At 42.0% G+C, this 22295-nt stretch overlaps 2 protein-coding genes across 4 annotated transcripts in view; one reads left to right on the forward strand and one right to left on the reverse strand.

Moving 5' to 3' along the window:
* ccn4b (cellular communication network factor 4b) overlaps positions 1–4103 on the reverse strand; it is a 69918-nt gene extending 65815 nt beyond the window's left edge. The window contains exon 1 of one of the 2 annotated variants that reach the window (XM_072569993.1): positions 3848–4103. In XM_072569993.1, coding sequence (XP_072426094.1) covers positions 3848–3943 — 96 coding nt within the window. In that variant the 5' untranslated portion in view covers positions 3944–4103. The remainder of the gene's footprint in view (positions 1–3847) is intronic. The other variant, XM_072569994.1, reaches the window with a different exon arrangement.
* Positions 4104–4736: 633 nt separating this feature from the next.
* Positions 4737–22295, forward strand: part of sla1a (Src like adaptor 1a) — a 241687-nt gene continuing 224128 nt past the window's right edge. For both annotated transcript variants that reach the window (XM_072569997.1, XM_072570001.1), the window contains exon 1: positions 4737–6246. The gene's annotated coding sequence lies outside the window, so the exon portion shown is untranslated. The remainder of the gene's footprint in view (positions 6247–22295) is intronic.

Consider the following 22295-nt stretch of genomic DNA (forward strand, 5'->3'; position numbering starts at 1 on the left):
CTTATAACGTAAATGAAAGGGTTTTGCAGAAGCTCCCTTCTGTAAATACAAGTAGAATAAATATCACAGTGTGTACAATTCTAGGCTTTATTCTAGTTCAAAATGTTGAAATAAACAATGCTGCACTAATACAATATAGGTGACAGTGGGTACTGCAGATACTGGAGATTAGAGTCAAGATTAGTCCCACCTGTCAATCTTCCTTCCCACCATCCGCTCCACTCTCCTCTCTGACCCGGCACCTTCACCCCCACCTCCATCCATCTGTTGCACTCTCAGCTACCTTCTCTCCAGCCCACCCGTCCCATTTATCTCTCCACTCCCTGAGGCTTCCAGCCTCATTCCTGATGAAGGGCTTTTGCCCGAAACATCAATTTTCCTGCTCCTCGGATGCTGCCTGAGCTGCTGTGCTTTTCCAGCACTACTCTAATCTTAACTGATACAATATAAGCTGTTGTTAATTATTGCTCAAGATAACTGAGGCCTTTAGACTCAAAATCTTTACTGACATGATTTTGATTTCTGTAGCCCCACCACATAAATCACCCAACTAAACAATTGACAACATTTTATTGCATCAAAATTAACTAATTTAACTGTGCTATTAGTTTGACAAGAAACAACATTTCTAAATTCTAAATTAGATGCTATCATCTTATAGAAATTTAAAGGTGTCCAGAGTTATGCTTTCCTTTTTTTCTCTAAATTCAATGCTATTTGTAACTGTATTCTGACTGAGAAATAGATCAGCATTCCTCCATTATTGCGAGGTCAAAATCCTGGAATTTCCTCCCTAGTGGTATTGTCAGTCTACTCACAGTACATGAACTGTTGTGGTTCAAGGAGCAGCTAAGGATGGGCAATAAATGCTGGCTCAGTCATCGATGCCCACATCCCAAGAGTGAATAAAAAAAACTCATACGTAACTGGCTTAAGATCAACTTTGAGCCAAAGTGTCATCAATTCATGTTGAAGATCTATGTTGAAATTGTCCTTAATTTTCTTTAGAATTCTTACAAATAAGTAGGGTTACAGTATAAAAGCAATGGTAGCATTTGGATAGAATCAATTATACAAATGGTTCACATTATAAACTTAGACATCAAACTGGATGCAGTTTGTGGGTTTGTACTGCAGCAGTTATTTCTTCTAATGCAGTGAAACATTTCCAGTGAAATTTATTTTTCACTTTTTGAAAATCTTTCTCAACTTTAAGATTTTACAAACTATCCCTTTCATTATGCTGCCCTACCTAGCTCATTCTTTAGCTAGCTTTCAATTTTTGTTTGTATTAAAGAATCCCGTGAAACTCCACTAGCTGACCTGCTACATAAAAGGCACAATGTTCCAGTATGTTTTTGTACTAACTCAGGAACATTGTTTCCATCTGGTAGTGCACTGGTAAATCGATTCATGTCAACTCCTTTGTGGGCTACTTCAATCAAGTTGTTAACTCATTTATAATGACTGCACTGAACTACTCTTACGGGGATGTACACGAAGTTTTTGCTCTGGCAGAGATTCATGAGTCAACTCTTCATGTTTTTATTGTTTTAGCCTGACATACTCCAGTTTCTTTTTGTGGGTTTCTGATCCTGCCACTGGAAGGAAGGAGCTGGATTTAGCCATGTAAATATGAAGAGCTGATTCATTGGCAGGGATCTTTAAGAATCCAGCCTTAATAAATGTTAGCATAAAAATAGCAGACAAAAATATTTTGGTGCTGGGATGCAAAAACAAATTAAAGTACTTGATGTGATCTGACAGATAGCTATTTATTCTCTATTTACACCCATATTGCTAGCCTCCTTCTCAGAATTATCATGTAGAATACCTCCAATGTGGGGCAACATCACATTTGATAAAATTGGTGATCCATTTTTGGATGTTTTGCAACATTAAAGGTGCTACATAAATGCAATTGTTGTCTGGTCTTCTGTTAACACAGAAGTATTTTAAGAAGCAGCTCTTATTACATCCTGGATAATATAAACACCTTGCTTATATGCACAGTTTTTAAAAAAATCATGCTTTGAAAATCATAATCCTCATAGTTGGTAATGACCACTATGGTTTCTCTGACAGGAATGTGAGATCACATAGCCAGCAGTTAGCAGCAAAACTAAGTGTTTCCTCAATCTTGATCTTTTGGTTTTGAATTTCCACTGAAAAAACCATTAGCCCAGGAAAACAAAATTCATTCACATAAGATACATTTGCCATGTACTATTCATAGAAAGTTGCGTCAAAAGACGAAGGGTTTTAACACTTCTAAAAAGAGCCCTTGCAAGAGAAAATAAGAGCTCATGTTCTGAATTCTGGATTTGGCATCTAGCAGGATAGTCCTGTCAATTGGGAATGACTGGCTTCTTCCCTATTGAATGGATCATAGAAGCCCATGAAATCCACCCCTTACATAGGGCTCGGTACGTATTAGGTAGGTTCATGGTGTTCATGACCGTATAGGAGGTGATATTGCAGCTTGTCATTACTGTTCGGACATACTTTTATGGACTCCATCTTTATGGTGTGTTTGACCAACGTTGGCTCAAGTGGGACTCAAGAAAGCCATTATTTTGCACAGTACAGTCTCCGACTCCCTCTCCTCCATAAAAAAACAGCTTATTTCTTATTTTATTTCACTTATTGCACTGTTGCCAGTAGCAGCTCCACAGTGCGCTGAAGTAAACTCGGCAAGACTCCGCTAAAGAGCTACAGTGTTTATGGAAAAGTGTTTTTAGCACCCAGCATCATTTTGAAAAACATCTTTGTTTCGGGGAGTGTTCTTTAGCGCTATTCAGTAGATAAAGCGCCAGCAGCTCCAAGCAACATCAATGACAGGAAAAAGACACAAGAGACCTGGTTTCCCCCAGCCTGAAGTTTTTTTTTTCTATATATCCTTTTTTGTATCTCTCTCAAAGACAATGTCCCTTTAAAATGTTCAGGCCCCACTTTATCGAGATTAAATTCATCTGCTCAGCATGTACAGTACAGATCACGTATTCTCCAAGGGAGTTTCCCTGTACGGACTGTCGCTTCCTGCTTTGGAATCTTCCAGAGTTTTAAGTCTCGAATGAAGCAGGGCGATTGAGGTATTAAATCATTCCCACTCAAACACTGGGAACGCCGCTTCAAGCTTTAGCGAGTCAGTTGGTATACAGCTGTGACTGCCACGACTCGCTCCCTGAAATCTTTACAGGATGTTTCCAAGACACTTGTTCTGCCATTCCCCTCCCTCCTTCCCACCCACCCCTCCTTCCCACTGCGTCCAAATTGACAAGGAATTCAAACACTCGTCAATGATTGCATCTGAAAACGAAGTGAGGAAATCTAATTGTCATTCACGAATATTCCTGATTGAAGCATTTCTTTTCCCACAACAATTTCGCCACGTGTTTGGTGGGATTAGCGCGTCCCTCCAGACAGCTGCAGTCCCCAACCGTGCACTTAAACCTGAGGGTTCTTGGCGGTACGGTGGTAGCATCCCTGTCTCTGAGCCAGGAATGTTGGGTTCAAGTCACACTTGCTTCAGCAACATGTAATAGCATTCTTGTAAAATATCTATATACTTGAATCAGATTTTCTAAGTGATACACAATCCCCTCCTACTTACTGTTTAAAAGAAATCCTGATTTTTCTCACTGTTTAGCTCCAAATTCCCTGTTGTCTCCCTAGAAAACAGTCCCCTTACTCTCATTCGTAATACAATCATCATATCGCTTTTATTTTATAATCCCCACCCTCTGTCCCGGACTCTATCCTCCCTTCCATCTGCCCCCTCCTGCCCCCTTCAAATACAATCCCCGGGCTGACACTACCTCGGCTTTCCCACTGATCATGTACTCACAAAGTGAAAGGTGGGGCAGCAACAAGTACAAGAGAGACATCCATTCACCTGGAGTGTTGTGCCTGCCACTAGAATCCAAAGCAGCAGCCGCTTCATTCCTGAACATCGGTTGCAAATTCATTGAACCCTGGAAAGTGCAAACGCCTGCAGATTCACAAACTCAGGATAGCAACCGTTTGCATCGGCTGACCACGCCGTGTCATGAGTGCAGTCCTCCCTGGATCTCTCCCCTGCAAATTTAGCCTGTATTAATTCTCATGTGACGTCAGGTTCACTGACGAGTATATTTTTCCCCTCACACCAACCTCCCTCCCCCCTCCACCTCCCCAACATTTCTCCAATTGTCCCCTCCTCCTGTCACACTCAAGTCAGTACACAGCACAACCAGGAGCCCTTAAAGGGACCATGCACTCAGTGATAATAAAGGCATCGCGCGATGGGGACTCGGTCTCCGTTTAGCGTCCCCCTCCACCTCATTCCCATCCTCCCCTCAACTCCAAGAAAGACAGAAGCCCCTCTTTTCAGAGGATTAAACGACGCCCGACAAAACGCTCGGACAGTCCGGAAAACGAGAGGTCTCCATCCAGCCCCCAAACACTCTCCCTCTCAGTGTGTTGGTTGAACTTGCAGTCAGCAAAACTTCAAAGATACTTGTGAACCGGCGATGCGGGTTCGACGTGGTTTCTTTCAGACAAAAGTAAAAGCTGAAGAGATCAGTAACTGAATATTTAAATTAAATTGTTCACTCCAGAGGGTTGACAGTATGAAAATCTGAGAATGGATGGAATGGTATGTAATATTAAAATGCAATTAATACGGGGCTCGCTCACATCAGCCCAAATACTGGTACTTATGTGGTGGGTCATATTATCAGTGCCATCCCTCACCTAATTGTCTGTCTCCTTACTGATACGAAACGCTGCGGGTTGACACCACATTCCCCACCACCACCATAGCGACAGGCTCCCTGTTAAAGTTGATTACTGCTGGGAATGTTCCCAGTGAGTGCCGGAGGAGCTTTCACTGACCGTGAGCAGCCTCTAGAGGGACGCCAGGTAAAAAGGAAGGGACAAAGTCTGGGTAAGGGCTGGGAGAGGCTTACATTAAACCGGAGGAAATACCGGGAAAACGTGCAGGAACAAGCGAGACTGGAGGATGGGAACGTGAAGGCAAGAGGAGACGGGATTAAAAAGCAACAACACAACGGGAAATGTTAGAGAACGTGGCCAGACGGGGATTGAGGAATGGAATGAGAGAAGGGAGAGAGTGTTGGCCTGACTCTATCCGAAAGGATTTTTGATCAGTTCTCTTCAGCCGGGATTGCCCTGTCACTGAGCGGTTTGGACGCCGCACTGTACAAAGACATCGAGTCAATCTGGAGGGTGTCTGGCAAAACGGTGTTTCCAGTGTCAGGGAAACTGCTGCCACTCAAAGGGGCATTTGTCGTTATGCATCCTCCCATCCTCTCACTGTTCCAGTTAAAAAAATCATTTAAAAAAGTAATTAGTCCCCAATCAGACGAAACACCATCGGACTGTCCGAGCGTTTTGTCGGGCGTCGTTTAATCCTTTGAAAAGAGGGCTTCTGTCTTTCTTGGAGTTGAGGGAAAGCGCTTCTTCAGGACTGATTTAGGGAACATCTCCAAAAAAGAGCATTTACTGTCTTCAATTAAAACAAAGAAATAAAACCGATCAGAAGATCCCTCCCCCCGTCAATTGCTGACTGTAATCTCTGGGAATGATCTCTGGGAATGATCAAAGTAACGTGATAATGCCTTGAAAACGACATCCATTCTGTTCAAACAAATCACCAATTCACTGGCACTCCATTTAGAGAATTTCCCTTGCTTTGCAAACCATGGTAATTATGAATCCAATAACTTACAAATTTAGTTAATCCTTCAAGGGCATTACTGAAGCAGATGGGTTTGCACAACAAAATGATACCAATTTTATTCTTGATTTTTAAAAAGAATTTAAATGTAACCTACTGCAACGATTGGAACCTTATAACACATTAATCCATAATCCTAGGAATTCTGGATTTATACACCAATGATATTACCATTGCACTACTGCCTCCTTCATAAAAAGATGGTGTGGGTTTGCTCCCCCTGCTCCATACTTCATTTGGGCACTTTTGGTGCAATCAAAAGATTTTGATTTCAAATCCCATTGGAGATTTAACACAAACCTGACTGCTACCTCTCCATTGAGCTGTTGTGTCAAGGGAGTGCTGCATTATTGGACAAGTTGACTTTGGGTTGAACGGTTAAACTGTGATCCTGTGCCTCGCAAATGGCTGCAAATAATCCTGTTTTGAAGAAGAGCTATTTTGCAGTTCTCCTGTGTCCTGGTCAGTGTGCATTCCTCACCAAAGCCAAGAAAACAGATTTTCTGGTAATTATCCCATTGCTGTTTACGTGAGCTTGCTGTGTACAAATTAGCAGCCATGTTTCTTCCCATACAACAGTGATAACAGTTCAGAGGTACTTCATTAGCTACAAAGTTACTTGGGGTGTCCTAAGATCAATTAAAGCACAACAGGAATGTCAGTGCATCTTGTATTATATATTGTGGAAACTTATACATGCATAATGAAAGGAGGAACAAAAAAAATTAAGTTCCCCTCTCCCCTTGCAGAATTTTGATAAACACTGGTTATGGGGAAAAGTGAGGTTGACGATTAGCAGATCAGTCATGATCTCATTGAATGGCAAAGCAAATCAATGGGCTGGATGGCTGACTTCTGCTCCTGTGTCCTACGTCTTACATCTCATCAAGCAAGTATTCTAAATTAAAAAATATAAGATGAGAAAATGCTGGAAATTTCTCATGAGTTCAGTTAGTCACTGTGGAGAGAGAACCCTTAATTTTTCAAATCAACATCTTTCATCAGGACAACACTTATCTTTGGGGTTGACATCATTGAGTATGGATAGCAACCCTCACTCAACTTCCTTCTAGGTGTGGGAGAGTGAACGATCCTCTTGCCACCTAGCATTAACCACCCTATTGACTGGTATATAAATGACCATGAAAGAAGTGATCACATCAGAATGTGTCAGTCTACATCAGCTATCAGTCAAAAGTCATACTTCACACTCTTCTCTAAGGAAGGCAAGAAATCACAATCTCTGCTACTGTCTCTGAAGATGTGATAATTATTGTTTGCTTATGCATCTATCCATTTGGGCAAAATGTGGAACTAGTCTGGGTAAAACGCATAATCAACTGAGGGCAAGGCACTCCGATTTATCAAACATGTAATTGCATCATATTCTCCACTGTTTATGATTAGTTTCCAAATGAATTGCAAAATACCACTTTGCATTAATTATATATTATTTATAGGTTAGTCAGCAGGTCATGTGTGAGTTACAAGGAGTTGGCGCACACCATACTTTCTGTCACTGATAAAGAGCAACGAAACACCATTGCACAGTTTAAGAGACGGTGTATCACATTAAACAAAAACACTGCAGATGTTTCATGAGTTTTATGGCTGATACTTGAAAGTGGAAGCTTGAATATAGTGAAGATACACTTTCTTATCTTCCAATTTTCAGTGCTGAGAAAGGGCATGCACAATGGATGATTCTTAATGAAAAGATCTGCTTAGCATGAAGACATTGCTGCCTGGGTCATCATTTATTACCAATCCCAATTACCCAGGAGAAGTTGGTGGCAAGCTGCCCTCTTGAACAGCCGCAGTCTTTTGGAAATAGTCATGCCCAGAGTGTAGTTGAAAGGGGAGTTTCAGGATTTTGAACAACAATAGGGACAGAAAAGTAAGCCATCCAGCCCATTGATTTGCTTTGCCATTCAATGAAATCATGACCCTCCACCTATCGCATTCCCAACGCCCCTCCCCCAAGTCCCTCCTCCCTACCTTTTATCTTAGCCTGCTGGACACACTTTCCTCATTCCTGAAGAAGGGCTGATGCCCAAAAAGTCGATTCTCCTGTTCCTTGGATGCTGCCTGACCTGCTGCGCTTTTCCAGCAACACATTTTCAGCTCTGATCTCCAGTATCTGCAGTCCTCACTTTCTCCTTGAAGATTTTAACCTGATCTGCTAATTGTCAACCTCACTTTCCTGCCTTTTCCCCCATAACCAGTGTTTAACAAAATTCTGCCAGGGGAGAAGGGAACTTCAATTTTTTGTTCCTCCATTCGTTATTCATGTATATGTTTCCAAGTCAGAATTGTGAATGAACTTATAGGTGTCAGTCTTCCCATGTATCTGCTGCCCTTGTTCTTCTAGGTGGTAGTGGCCTTGCGTTCGGAATGTGCGAAGGAACCTTGGTGAATTTCTACAGTATGTCTTGATACCTGTGCATCAGTGAGAGAGGAGTGAATCTTTCTGGATGTGGTGTCAATCAAACAGGTTGCTTTGTCCTATATGGTGTCAAGCTTCTTGAGTGTTGTTGGAGCTGTGCTCATCCAGGCAAGTTGGGAGTATTCCATCACACTCCAGACTTATGCCTTGTAGATGGTGGAAAGGCTTTGGGGAGTCATAAGATGAGTTAGTCGCTGAAAGATTCCAAGTCTATGACTTGCTTCTCTGACACATAATTTATGTTGGTAGTGGGTGATTCAGTCAAGGACTAATTATTGGATTCTTTCTTGTTGAAAATGGTATTACCTGGCATTTGTGTGACATAAGTATTACTTGTTATCCCAAGACAGGAATTTGTTCAGACTTACTCCATAAAGCCATTGACTGCTTCAGTTTCTGAGCAGTTGCAGATATTGCAGAACAACATACAATCATTAGTTTATATCTTCACTTTGACTTCTGATAGCTGGAAAGTCATTGATGAAGCAACTGAAGATGGTTAGGTCAAAGACATGACCCTGAGAAACTCCTGCAGAGACATCCTGGAGCTGAACTGGCTGATCACCAACAACCACAGGTCATCTTTCTTTATGCTAGTTATGACTCCAACTAGCAGAGAATGTCGTCCCTGATTCCCAATGACTCTAGTTTTACTTGAGCTCCTTGATGCCATACTCAGCCAAAAGTGCTGCTGCCAAATATTTTAACTCTTGGCTAGAATTCAGTTCTTTGCTCCATGCTTGAACAAAAGCTGCAATGAGGCAGGTGCCAGTATTGTAGCTGTATTGGAATAGCAGCAACACGTTAGGAATGCCAGTCTTCAGTACTTCCTGTCGAATGTTGTTAGGGCCCATACCCAGAGAGTATTTTGTTAACCTCTCAAACCACAATGACTACTTTCCATACTATTGTCTCCTATACATATATATTGCTATTTTTCCTCCCAATCTGATTCCTCCTTCATTGAACCCCCTATCCTCTAGAGGTTGTAGTATCACCTCAGTTAGCTGCCGTCATTTTCAATGCTGCTATTGTTTCCCTCACTATAGCTTCATAGTATCTATTTTTCTATCTCAAATTCTCACTCCTGAACCTTCAACAATGTCATTATTATCTGTTGTAATTCAATTTTCCCTTTACCAAAAATGTAGAATTTTGCACAAGTGCGTCCATTACAAAGAAGCAGGATGAATATAAGCTGCCCAATTACTGTCCATCGGTTTACTATCAATCATCAGAAGGTAAATGAAGGGGTCATCAACATTGCTAACAAGCAGTGTTTGCTCAGCAACAACTTTCTCACCAATGCTCAGTTTGCTTTCTGCCAGGGCCACTCATTGCCTTACCTCATTGCAGCTTTGGTCCAAATATAGACAAAAAGAATGAGCTCTGGGGTGAGGTGACATCAAGGCCACTTTTGCCAGACTGTGGCATCAAGGAGCTCATGGGAATCAGGGAGAAATCTCTCCACTGGTTAGAGTCATACCTGGCATGAAGGAATATTGTTGTGGTTGTCAGAGATCAATCATCTGAGCTCTCGGGCATCTCTGCAGGAGTTCCTTAGGGTAATGTCCTTGGCCCAACCATTTCCAGCTGTTTTGTCAATGACCTTCCCTCTCTCATGAGATTGGAAGTGGAAATGTTCACTGATGTTTGGACAGTGCTTAGCACTGTTTGTGACGCCTCAAATACTGATGAAGTAGTCCATGTCCAAGCAGCTAGACTTGGACAATATCCAGCCTTGGATTAACAAATGGCAAGAAATATTCACACCATACAAGTGCTAAGCAATGTCCATTTTCAGCAAGAGACAATCTAACCATCATCTCTGCTATTCAATGACAATAGCATAAATGAATCCCCTGCCAACAATATCCCAGGAGTTACCATTAACCAGAAACTGAACTGGACAAGCCATGTAAATACTGTGACTACAAGAACAGGTCAGAGACTAGGAATCCTGTCATGAGTAACTCAACTCCTAACTCCTGGAAGTCCATCTACCATTTACAAGGCACAGGTCAACAGTGTGATTAAATACATCCCATTTGCCTGAATAAATAAAATTCCAACCACACAAGAAACTTGACACCATCCAGGACAAAGTAGCCCACTTGATTTGCACCACATCCCCAAACATTCTCTCCTTTCACCATTGATGCTTAGTCGCAGCAATTGTGTGTACTATCTAGAAAATACACTGCAACACAAAAGTGGCCATTCATTCTTTTGTTCTGGACTCACTTTGAAGTTGAACTATTTCTCTGCATCCTATCTAACTAGTCATAAAAACTCCAGTTCACTCAATTCACCATCTCAGTTCATATAACATTCCTTGGACATAGTTTCTGCATGTTTTCCAGTGCTTCAGTATTTTTGTAGACTGTGAATTTGAACTAACAAAGAGCCTTATAAGAAATAAATTAACCGAGGACTTTGCAGTAAAGTAATTGAGAACTTAATAACAGCACAAATTAGCTTGAGGAACAATATGGTTGCATAAATTAATGGAACTAATTGATGACTTCAGTGATGATTTAAAAAGCTCAGAGAGATTGTAACGAGAGCACTGAGTTATTTCAAGCAATTCTATTTTTGAAGATGGAGACTTGGAAAGAATTACAATAAAAAAAACAAGAAACCTTGTGCTGCCGGCCACTTGGGTAGTCTGCTTTGATTTCTTTAATCTTGGAATTCAGAGTACCTCTTCAATGTTTGTGAATTCCTTACTCCTCGACATGGCTGCCAATTTTCCTAAGTCGTGTGTTTCCCAATCCAAACTGCAGTAAGTTTTCAAAGAGTACAGAATCCCAATAAGCCAGTCAATTGACAGGTGGAGTGAAGTGAAACGTCAAATGAACAGTTATGTTTGTAAAGTTGCCTATATTTTTTCTCCTAATTCTTTTGTGCCTAAGGGCTGTGCTTTATACTGGTATCCTCTGATTGTGCTGACCTCCATATGGTTTTTAATAGTCATCTTTCAGCAGGTTTTTAAAAGTTCAAAGCTGTCCTCACTCAATTCCTTCACTGAATTGAACTCCTGTAGTAATCAGGGATAGGAACTTTCATAACCGTTCCTTCCACTAGAAGGGAGCACAAAGGTGCCTACCTCGGGAATCTCTTAGACCATCTGGGCTCTCATTGCACAAGATCAGTTACCTTTCTTAATTAATTCACAGGAATTCGCACTGCCTGATTGGTCAGTATTTGTTGCCTAAATCTGAGTGCCCTGGAGAAGATGCTGGTGAACTGCTTTCTTGAATTCTTGCAATCCTTTGGTTGTGAGGACAACCAAGGTGCTGTTAGGAAGAGAAGTTTTCAATATGTTAGCTCAGCGATGCTGGAGGAACAGCATATATTTTCATGCCAGGATGGGGTGTGAATTGGAGGGCAACTCGCAGGTGGGGATGCTGTCTTGTCTTTCCGAAGGGTAAAGTTGCAGCCTTGCAAGGTGCTGATGAAGGTGCCATGTTGAATTATTACAATGCAATTTGTCAATGACACTCTCTGCTTCCATTGTATGTTGGTGGTGAATGAAGTGAATGCTGAAGCTGTTGAATGTTGAAATCAATTCCATTCAGATTCTTTGGATCAGGAAGCTTGTATCACATATATTCAGCATAATTGTGCATCAAAGAGATCTTATGTGACTAAGAGAAAATCCACAAGAAAAAGTGATAACCTTTCTCAATGGAGAAACATGGCCAGTGTTTCCTTTGTCAACCCAGTTGAGGTGAGGAACACACCATTAGTGAAAACTTGAAAGTGAGCATCTCTATCAGTAATTAGGTTGATGAATCAATGTGATTAGTCTGTTGGGTTTGACTTTGTCATGCCTGTGTATAAAATCTCTATGTAACTTCACAACTTCATAAGTACAGACTACCAACAAGAAATAATTCCATGGACAAGCATGTCAGTACATCATTGCATGGTATAAACTTGGTTAGAGACAAAAAAAACTCCAAATGCTGGAATCGAAGTAGACAAGCAGGAGGCTGGAAGAACACAGCAAGCCAGGCAGCATCAGGAGGTGGAGAAGTCAATGTTTTAGGTGTAACCCTTCTTCAGGACTGGGGATGGGCATAAGGGGAGCTGCAGATAAAGGAGAGGGAACTGGAAGTGTTGGGAGGGAGCAGGGTGGTGAGGTAGGTGTAGGTGAACACAGGTAGAGGGTATGGTCTGGTTGGACAATGGGAAGAATGAATCCAAATGGTAGCTGGAAGGAAGGATTGGTCAGAGGAATGGAAGGGGTGGGGGGGGGTGATCTTGGAAGTGAGTCGGGATGGGAAGGGAAGTTATTTAAAATTGGAGAACTCAAGGTTGGGTCCTCCGGGCTGTTGGCTGCGCAGGTGGAAGATGAGGTGTTGTTCCTCCAATTTGCAGTCTGATTCATTGTGGCAATGGAGGAGGCTGAGGATGGTCATATCGGAAAGGGAGTGGGAAGGGGAAATAAACTGAGGAGTGACTGAAAGGTCAGGTCAGCCCCTGCGGGCCCGACTGAGATGCTTAGCAAAATGTGTCCTGAGTTTACATTTGGTCTCCCCGATGCAGAGAAGACCACATTGGGAGCACTAGATACAGTAAACTAGGCTGGAGGAGAGGCAGGTGAACCTCTTGTCTCACGTGGAAGGACTGTTTGGGGGCCTGGATGGAGGTGAGGGAGTGATGTGCTGGCAGGGTTTGCATCTTTTCCGGTTGTAGAAGAAGGTACAAGAGGGTTTGGGGGTTTGGTGGGGAGATTGGAGCAAATCAAGAATTGGACTTGGGGGTTCGGGGTGGATTAGTTGGGATTCACCAGCCCCCCTGACCTTGACCTCTTTCAGGCCGAACAGTCCGTCCTCAGTAAAGGGCTCACTTTCATGACCCTCCCACCTCAATGAAGTCCTGCCGTTGAGCTCATCTTCTGTTACCTCTGTGCCTTCTTATTCAACAAAAAAACTGCCAACTCCCTCTGAGGAATCCTTCTCCCACCTTCGACCTTTCTCCTCCACTTGGCCTTGTACCTACCCATACGTTCACCTCCACTACCCCCCATACCCACTCCTACCTCACGCTCTCCGAATGCGTAGCATGCCACTCTGCACCAACTCCCGGTTTGCCATGAAATACTTTGACAAAGGCTGAGCGACGATAGTCTGGAGGATGGACTTTTACATTGTCGAGGCTAAATGCCAACTCTCCAACACCACGTCCTACTTTCCCCTTGACCATGACCCCACCGTGACCCATCTAGCCAAAATCACTCACACCGTCCATGCCCTCATTGCATCCGGTGATCTCCCCTCCACCACCTCCAACCTTTAGTCTCCCAGCTCCATACTGTCTGGTTCTACCTGCTCCCTGAGATCTGCAAGCCCAACTATCCCAGCCGACCCATTGCATTGGCATGCTCCTGCCCCAGTGAACTCATCTCGTGCTATCTGAACTCTATCTCTCCTCCTTCAGACACTTTCCACCTACATCCATGACACCAACCACACCCTCCACCTCTTCAGTAACTTCAAGTTCCTCAACCCCCAGGGCTTTATTCTCACTATGGACGTGCAAATCTTATACATGTCCATACCCCACAAGATGGCCTTCAAGCCCTCAGCTTCTTACTCTCCAACAGACCTATCCAGTCCCCTTCACCAATACCCTCCTCTGCCTCATCAAACTAGTTCTCACCCTTAATAACTTTACCTTCAACTTTTCCTGGGACTGGGAGTCCAAGGGTGGGCATGAGCACGTGGATGGGCCTCAGTTCACTTGCCTCATTGTTGGCTATGTTGAAAAGTCCCTCTTCAGTGCCTACACAAGCACTGTGCCCCAACTCTTCTGCTGTTACATCGATTACTGCATTGGCGCGGTGCCCTGCACCCAGGCTGAACTGTAGCAGTTCAACGATTTTGCCCACAACTTCCACCATACCCTCAAATTCACTCAGTCCATCTCGGACACCTCCCTCCCCTTTCTTGACCTCTCCATTTCCATCTCCGGCAACAGTCTCCAGATGGATGTTTACTACAAACCCACACCTTCTTCCACCCAATATCCTGCAAGAACTCCATCCCATTCTCCCAATTCCTCTGCCTCCGCTGCATCTGCATGGACGAGGAGGCATTCTGCTCCCAAGCATCCCAGATGTCCACCTATTTTGAACAACATGTTTTTCCCCACTCTGGCATCTAGACAGCCCTTCACTGCACTCTTTCTATTCCCCACCCCACTGCTCTAAACAGCAACCCCCCCAAATGCAATAAAGACATGGTTCCCCTTTTCCTCACCTACAACTCCACCAATGTCCGCATCCAACATATTTTCCTTAAATACTTTCGCCAACTACAACTAGACCCCACCACCAAGAACATCTTCCCCTCCCCACCTCTCTCTGCCTTCCACTTCCCTTCACCAATTCTTGGTTCACACCACTGTCTACACCAACTCCCCTGAACAGTGTTATACTTTCTCCTGCAAATGCAAATGTAAAAGATGCAAAAACTACTGGCACACCAATCCCTCACCTGCCTCTCCTCCAACCTAGTTTACTGTATCCAGTGCTCCTGATGTGGTCTTCTCTACATTGATGAAACCAAATATAAACATAGTGAACAGTTCACCGAGCATCTCAGCTGGGCCCTCAGGGGCCGACCAGACCTCCCAGTCACTCCCCAGTTTAATTCCCCATCCCACTTCCTTTCTGACATGACCTGAATCACATTGCAATTTGGAGGAAAAACATCTCATCTTCCTACGGGCAGTCTACAGCCCAGAGGACTCAACATTAAGTTCTCCAATTTCAAATAGCCTCCCTTCCCATCCCCAACTCCCTTTCCAGCCCTCTTCCTCCCCTCCTTTTCATTCCACTGATCAGCCCTTCCTTCCAGCTACCAAGCGGATTCATTCTTCCAATTGACCAACCAAGTCATACCCTCAACCTGTGTTCAACTAACCCTACCTCACCACCCTGCACTCCCCCATTCCCTTTATCTGTAGCTCCCTTCACACCCATCCCATTCCTGAGAAAAGGTTACACCACCTGATGCTACCTGGCATGCTGTGTTCTTCCATCCTCCTGCTTCTCTACCTGGTATATACTTGGAGCAGAATGGGAAAAAGGCTATAGTACGTTAATCTTAAAGCGCTATCTTAAACAAAACAGAAATTGCTGGAGAAACTCAGCAGGTCTGGCAGATTCTGAGGAGAGACAACAGAATCAACATTTTGGGTCCAGTGACCCTTTTTCAGAACTCAGAACCCGTCTGGAGAAGGGTCATGAGACTCAAAACATTAACTTTGTTTCCTGTCCACAGAAGCTGCCAAACCTGTGGCGTTTTGACAGCAATTTGTGCTTTGTTTCAGATTCCCAGAATCGGCAATGCTTTAATATTTGTTCCACGTGTAATCTCATTTTGGGTGGAAGCCCCTAAAGAATTCCTCTGACTGACTGATGATCTAGGATTTCATTATCTGTTCCTAATCTTTTGCGGTTCTTTATATTTGGGATTGTGGAAAAATCCGCAGATGCCATGAAGGAGGAGCAGTCAGAAACTGTGAAAAAAAAATTATGGTGACAGATGTGCCTTGAGGTGATGCCAAAAATAATTGACGTTTCTCAGAAGACACTGCAATTTTAGTTGGCTTCCACAATATGAATATAATAAATCAAAAGTACAGTTGGTTATCCGCTGTGTAGAATGTAAGGTGGAAGGAAGCAATCCAAACATGATAGATTAATTACATAAGTTAAATGATATGCCACTTAAACAAATACTAGTCTTAGATTTTTTCCAGCCTTAGTCCAATATTTCAGATCTAATGTTCATCATAACTTCTCCAGGGAACTTGTATAGCAAGTTCACACTTACTGGTGGGAAAGTGATGTCCCAGTGCTATTGGCACTAATCTAGTAAAACCAATAAATTAACTAATGTTCTAGGGGTCTGCGTTCAAATTCTGCCATAGTGGAATTTGAATCCCATAAAAGTCTGGAATTAAGGGTTGGGGGGGAAACCAATGTCTTTTTGGGAGGGAAACTACTATCCTTATATGGTCTGGTATATGTATTAGTCCAGATCCACAGCAATGTGCCACTTTTAGATGCCATCTGGACAATTGAGGATGGGCAATTAACGCTTGCACAGCCTGCAATAGCAGCATCCTATGAATTAATTTTTAAAAAGTTGCACAATTCATTTAATGTCTTTAGCAAAGAATAAGGGATCCTTTGATATCAGTAATCAAGGTTGGATTAAAACCTGAATCCCAAACTTGAAAGCAGAGTATCAAAGGAAGTGGGTTCAGCCCATTGAGCATACACCAGCATGTTAAAAGTGTATCCATCCCTCGTGCCAATTTCTTCCTTTGTCCTGTACCCTTGCACATTGTTGTTTTATCCAGTAGTTCATTGCATTACTGCATGCCAGTGATTTTAGAAGTGCGGTCAGAGGTACAGCCCTTCAGAAGAAATACTGTAGGGCCATACTGTAGGGAATCTAATCTAATCTAATACTAAATCATGTAGCAAGGCAAACACATATACTTCAGAGCACTGCTATTACCAGGTGAGGAACTGATTTTCCTGTTTCGCACTATACATCTGACCACCACATTTTGCTGATTCAGTATGTATTTGACCTTCTACAATCTTGTAAGAAATAAGGCAGACTTGTATTCTTAAGTTAAACACATAAGAAATTAGTTTCATTCTATAACCGTTCCAGATAAAAATATTACAAAATATTGAAAATATACAAAAAAGTGGCCCACTTCCCGATAATGATTGCAAACATCCACACAGTCCCCAAACATGCAAAGAATAGAACTTTATAGAGTGCCGGGTGTTTACTTGGCAAAATAACAAACAGATGAAAAGTAAAGTCAATAAAAAGTCACTGTGTCTGGATGTTTTGCCTTCATTGAGGCAGTGGCTTTGTCGCATTGACTGGTGGAGCCCCAGGTCCTCGAACCACTGTTGCGAGGTTGAACTCTTCCTTTAAAATTCTCTGTTTGTAGGAGGGGTTTTTTTTCTGGTGGGTTCTCCAACCATTTAACAAGACTCACAGATTTATTTGGAGGGCTCAGTGAGAGAATGGTCATTGACTGCTGCCCTGTAGGGGGAGGCAGTGACATAGCAGTAATGGCATTGCATGAGTAGTTCATAAAGCACAGGCTAATCCTTTGGAAAATTGGGTTCAAATCCCAAGATGGTAGAACTTGAATTCAATGAATATGTTTGGGATATAAATCTAACACTGACAATATCAGTATTTATCAAACATTACTAGTAGACCAGGCAAATGGAAAAGCTTTAAAAACAAACAAAACATAATGCCATAGAGTCTTACAGCATGGAAACAGACCCTTTGGTCTAACCAGTTCATGCTGAACATAATCTCAAACTAAACTAATCCCACCTGTCTGCTCAAGGCCCATATCCCTCCAAACCTTTCCTATTCATATATCCATCCAATATCTTCAAAAATTGGAAAGAACATAAATAAAACTGTATGGGTAAACTAGCAAATAATATAAAAATAGATAGAGCTTCTTCAAATACATAAAAAGGGAAAGACACCAAAGTGAGCACAGGCCCTTTAGAGAAAAAAGCTGGAGAAATAATAACGGTGAACCAGGAAATGGCAGAGGAGTTGAATAAATACTTTGCATCAGTCTTCTCAGTGGAAGACCGTAACAGCATTCTAAAAATTATAAATCAGGGATAAAGGAGGGGAAGAAATAGATAAAACACCAATCAATGGAGAAAAAAATGAACTAGAGAAACTAATGGAGTTAAGGACCACTAGGGCCTCTGGATGGATGGGGTGCATCATATGACACTAAAGGAAGTAACTACTGAGGTAATTGATGCACTGTAGGAACTTTACAAGAATCCTTAAGATTCTGGAAATATGCCAGAGCATTGGCAAACTGCCAATGTAATACCTTATTCCAAATGGGAGAGAGACAATAAACAAGTAAAAATAGGCTAGTTAGCTAACATCTGTTGTTGGGGCAATGTTACAGACTATCTTAATGAATAGCAGAACATTTAGAAATGCATAACATAGTCAAGCAGAGTCAGTACGGCTTCGTGAAGGGAACCCATGTCTGACAAATTTATTAGAATTCCTTGAGGAGGCAACAAGCAGGATGGATAATGGGGAAAGAAGAATTGTAAGATTAGGACTTCTAAAGGGCATTTGATAAGAAGCTGTGATGTTCGAGGATATTGGCATGGATAGAAGATTGGCTAACATATAGAAGACAGAGAGTTGGGATAAAGGGCATTTTCAAGTTGGCAAAATGTAACTAGTGGAGTGATAATGGGGATTAGAGCTGGAAATCAATTGTTTGCAACACTTCGATGAAGGAAGTTATTGGCAAGTTTGGTGGTGATACAAAAATAGATGGGAAAGAATGTAGTGAAGTTGACACAACAGATAAAATGAGTGGACAAAAATTTGGCAGATAGAATATAATGTGGGACAATGTGTGGTTATGCACTTTGGCAGAAAGGATAAAGAAACTGAATATTATTTACAAGGCGAAAGGTTGCTAAAAGGGAGTTGGGATTCCTGTGCATGAAACTCAAAAACCTTGCTTACAAATTCAGCAGGCAATAGGGAAGGCAAACTGACTGTTGGCCTTTATTTCAATGGAAATTGAGTATTAAAATAAGGGAGTCCTGATAAAAATATACATGGTACATCTACAATGTTGTGACAGTTTTGGTCCCTTTATATAAGGAAAAATATACTGGTATTGGTAGCAGTCCAGCCAAGGTTCATTGGGTTGCATGGATGGACTTTGTCATGAGGAAAGGTTGAGTAGATTGATTAAAAACAAAGAATTGGATGTTGGCTGTATGAAACACAAACAGAAAGCGCTGGAGAAACTCAGCAGGCCTGGTGACATCTACAGAGAGAGAAACAGAATTAACATTTTGAGTTCATTAAAGTTCCATACACACTGATTTCTCCCAACTTTTGCTTATGATAGGTGGGCTTTTGCACTTGCCAGAAGTAAATGTGACTGAGAAGAAACCTCTCAATGGATGAGCAGGAAACTGTGGAAGGATGTGTAATTGTCAGTGTTTAGGGGAGTTTTGTACTGAAAGGAGAGCTCAGAGTCTGGAGAAGCTGCAGGTCAGGAGTGAGGAAGATGTTACTGTTGGTGAAACAGAGGCCCAGGCCTCATAGCTTGTTCCCAGTTGAGTAGAATCTCAGGCTTCGAAGGGAAGAGGGGCAGTGGTTGAAAGAGGAAGGTTTTGCTCAAGCAAAGTCCCAGAGTCAAAGAGTCATAGAGATATACAGCACGGAAACAGACCCTGCGGTCCAATTTGCCCATGTGACCAGATATCACAAATTAACCTATTCCTATTTGCCAACATTTGATCCATGTTCTTCGAAACCCTTCCTATTCATATACTCATCCAGCTGCCTTTTAAATGTTGTAATTGTACCAGCCTCCATCACTTCCTCTGGCAGCTCATTCCATACACACACCACCCTCTGCATGAAAAGGTTGCCCCTTAGGTTCCTTTTAAATCTTTCCCCTATCACCTTAAACCTATGCCCTCTAGGTCTGGGCTCGCCCATCCTGAGGAAAAGACCTTGTCTATTTACCCTATCCATGCTCCTCATGATTTTATAAACCTCTATAAAGTCATTCCTCAGTCTCTGATGCTCCAGGTAAAATCACTCAATCCTTTCCCTATAGCTCAAACCGTCCAACCCTGGCAACATTCTTGTAAAGCTTCTCTGCACCCTTTCAAGTTTTGCAACATCTTTCCTGTAGCAGGGAGACCAGATTTGCACACAATATTCCAAAAGTGGCCTAACCAATGTCCTCTACAGTCACAACATGACCTCCCAACTCCTATACTCAATGCATTGACCAATAAAGGCAAGGATAGCAAATGTATTCTTCTATCCTGTCTACCTGTAACTTCACTTTCAAGGAACTATGAACCTGGACTCCAAGGTCTCTTTGTTCAGCAACACTCCCAGGAGCTTACCATTAAGTGTATAAGTCCTGCCCTAATTTGCTGTTCCAAAATGCAGCACCTCCCATTTATCTTAAACAAACTCCACTTGCAACTCCTCGGCCCAGTGGCCCAACTGAACAAATCTCATTGTACTCTGAGATAACCTTCTTCGCTGTCCACAACGCCTCATATTTTGGGGTCATCTACATACTTACTAATCGTACATCCTACGCTCACATCTAAATCATTGAAATAAATGACAAAAAGCAGTGGACTCAGCACTGATTGTCCTAAACTCATGGTGCCATGTCCTGCTCCCAAATGAAGCATCTGATATCAATCTGGCATGTGATACAGGAGTCCCTCAGTGTCAAGGGAAGGTGAAAGTTGAGCTTGGCTCAGGTAAACGTCCTGTGTTCATCTGACATCCTGCGATTATTTAATGGAGGTTTAATGTTTGAAAATCCCAATTTTTGTCATTCCATGTCCCTTAGTAACTCTGTGTGTGTGTGTGTGTGTGTGTGTGTGTGTGTGTGTGTGTGTGTTACCAGACCCCTGTATCTTTGGGTCATGTATGCCTTTACTTTCATACTTATTAAGTTATTAAACATTATTTGCTGGATCGTTGTATACTCATCACTGGAAGCTACTGATATACCACTGAACAGGCAAGAATACTAGCAGTATAAATGAGTGGGCTTGGGTTTGAGACAGTGATCAGGGCCAGAGATAAGGTTGGGAGCAGGTTGTGCTTCTTCATGAACAGGTACCACTGTCTTTTAACGCAGCATTCAAGGGTGGAGCTGATGTCCGACACATGTGTGTAACATTTGTGACATGCAAGTACGAGATACTAACCATTCCAATCAAAGAGTATCTAACAACTTACCCTTGTCGTTTAATTACATGATCATAAATGAATTCCAAAAGAATCAACATCCTAGAGATTTATCATTGATCAGAAATTTTACTGAGCCAACCCTTGAAATATTGTGGCTACAAGAGCAGAGCACAAGTTGCGTATTCTGTATCAAGGTACACTTTCTGAGTTTCCAGTTGCTTTTCCATCATCTGAAAGCACAGAAACTGAACCCCTACCCAACCCAGCTGCAATCTTAAACATTCGATTTCTTCAACATCAACCAGTGACTGTAATTTGTATAATCTGTACAATGCTCTATAGTAACTTGCCAAGTTTTCTTCACATTGACTTCAACTTTGTTGCCATTTCAAGACTAACAAAACAAGAGCAGAAGTTTGATAATGCTAGTTTTTTTTTCCCTAATCACACAGAATCCTACTTTGAAATATGTTGTCACTCCTTCACTGTCGCTAAGTGAAAATCATGGAACTTCCTACCATTAATGTGGAGTGCTTTCATTCTTTAGGTATAGGAAGGTTCAACATCACTAACATCAATAAATTCTGACTTTGGCAGCAACATCTGCATCTACTTAACCAGTGAAAAACAATAGAGTTCTCCAATGTCAGGCCAACAATTCCCTTTGTTTCAATGAACACTACCAACACCATTCTGACTGGTCAGACTTTTAGTTCTATGGTTGTGTGCATACTGACTGGCAGATCGTCATCCGTAACAACAGTGACTTGATTGGAATTTTAAAAATGCCCTTTGAAGCAATTTGAAGTGTCTCAAGAAGGTGAAAAGGTATGATATAAATGCAAGTCTTCTCAGTTCATATTACAATTTAGCAACTACAAATGAAGCCAATTGACATGAAAACTTCTTGAAATAATCGTTGGTCGCAGGTGATTTTTGTTTATCCAAACGTAGTTTTGGTGTCTGTCAATTAAAAAAAAAGCAAATGCACATGGACATCCATCCATTTATTTTCAAGCTGATTTTGTTCTTTAGAAATTGTAAAAAGAAACTTGAAGAAAACTTGTGTAGTTGTGCCAAGCTGAGAATGTATTCCACCTTAAAATTGATGTGTTAATTAGTGTAGTGATATTTCTATCCATGTAGGAAGTGAGGTTTAATGTATCAATGACATTATTCAAAAAGAGCTCTTATATATTAATTCCTTTATATTGCTTTCTCTTCTCACCTTAAGAGATTTTTGATTCTCAAGATATTTGGAGAATTCAGACCTGATGACACAGTGGTGATTCACTGC

The sequence above is a fragment of the Chiloscyllium punctatum genome, chromosome 5, assembly GCF_047496795.1.
Source record: "Chiloscyllium punctatum isolate Juve2018m chromosome 5, sChiPun1.3, whole genome shotgun sequence".
NCBI lineage: Eukaryota > Metazoa > Chordata > Chondrichthyes > Orectolobiformes > Hemiscylliidae > Chiloscyllium > Chiloscyllium punctatum.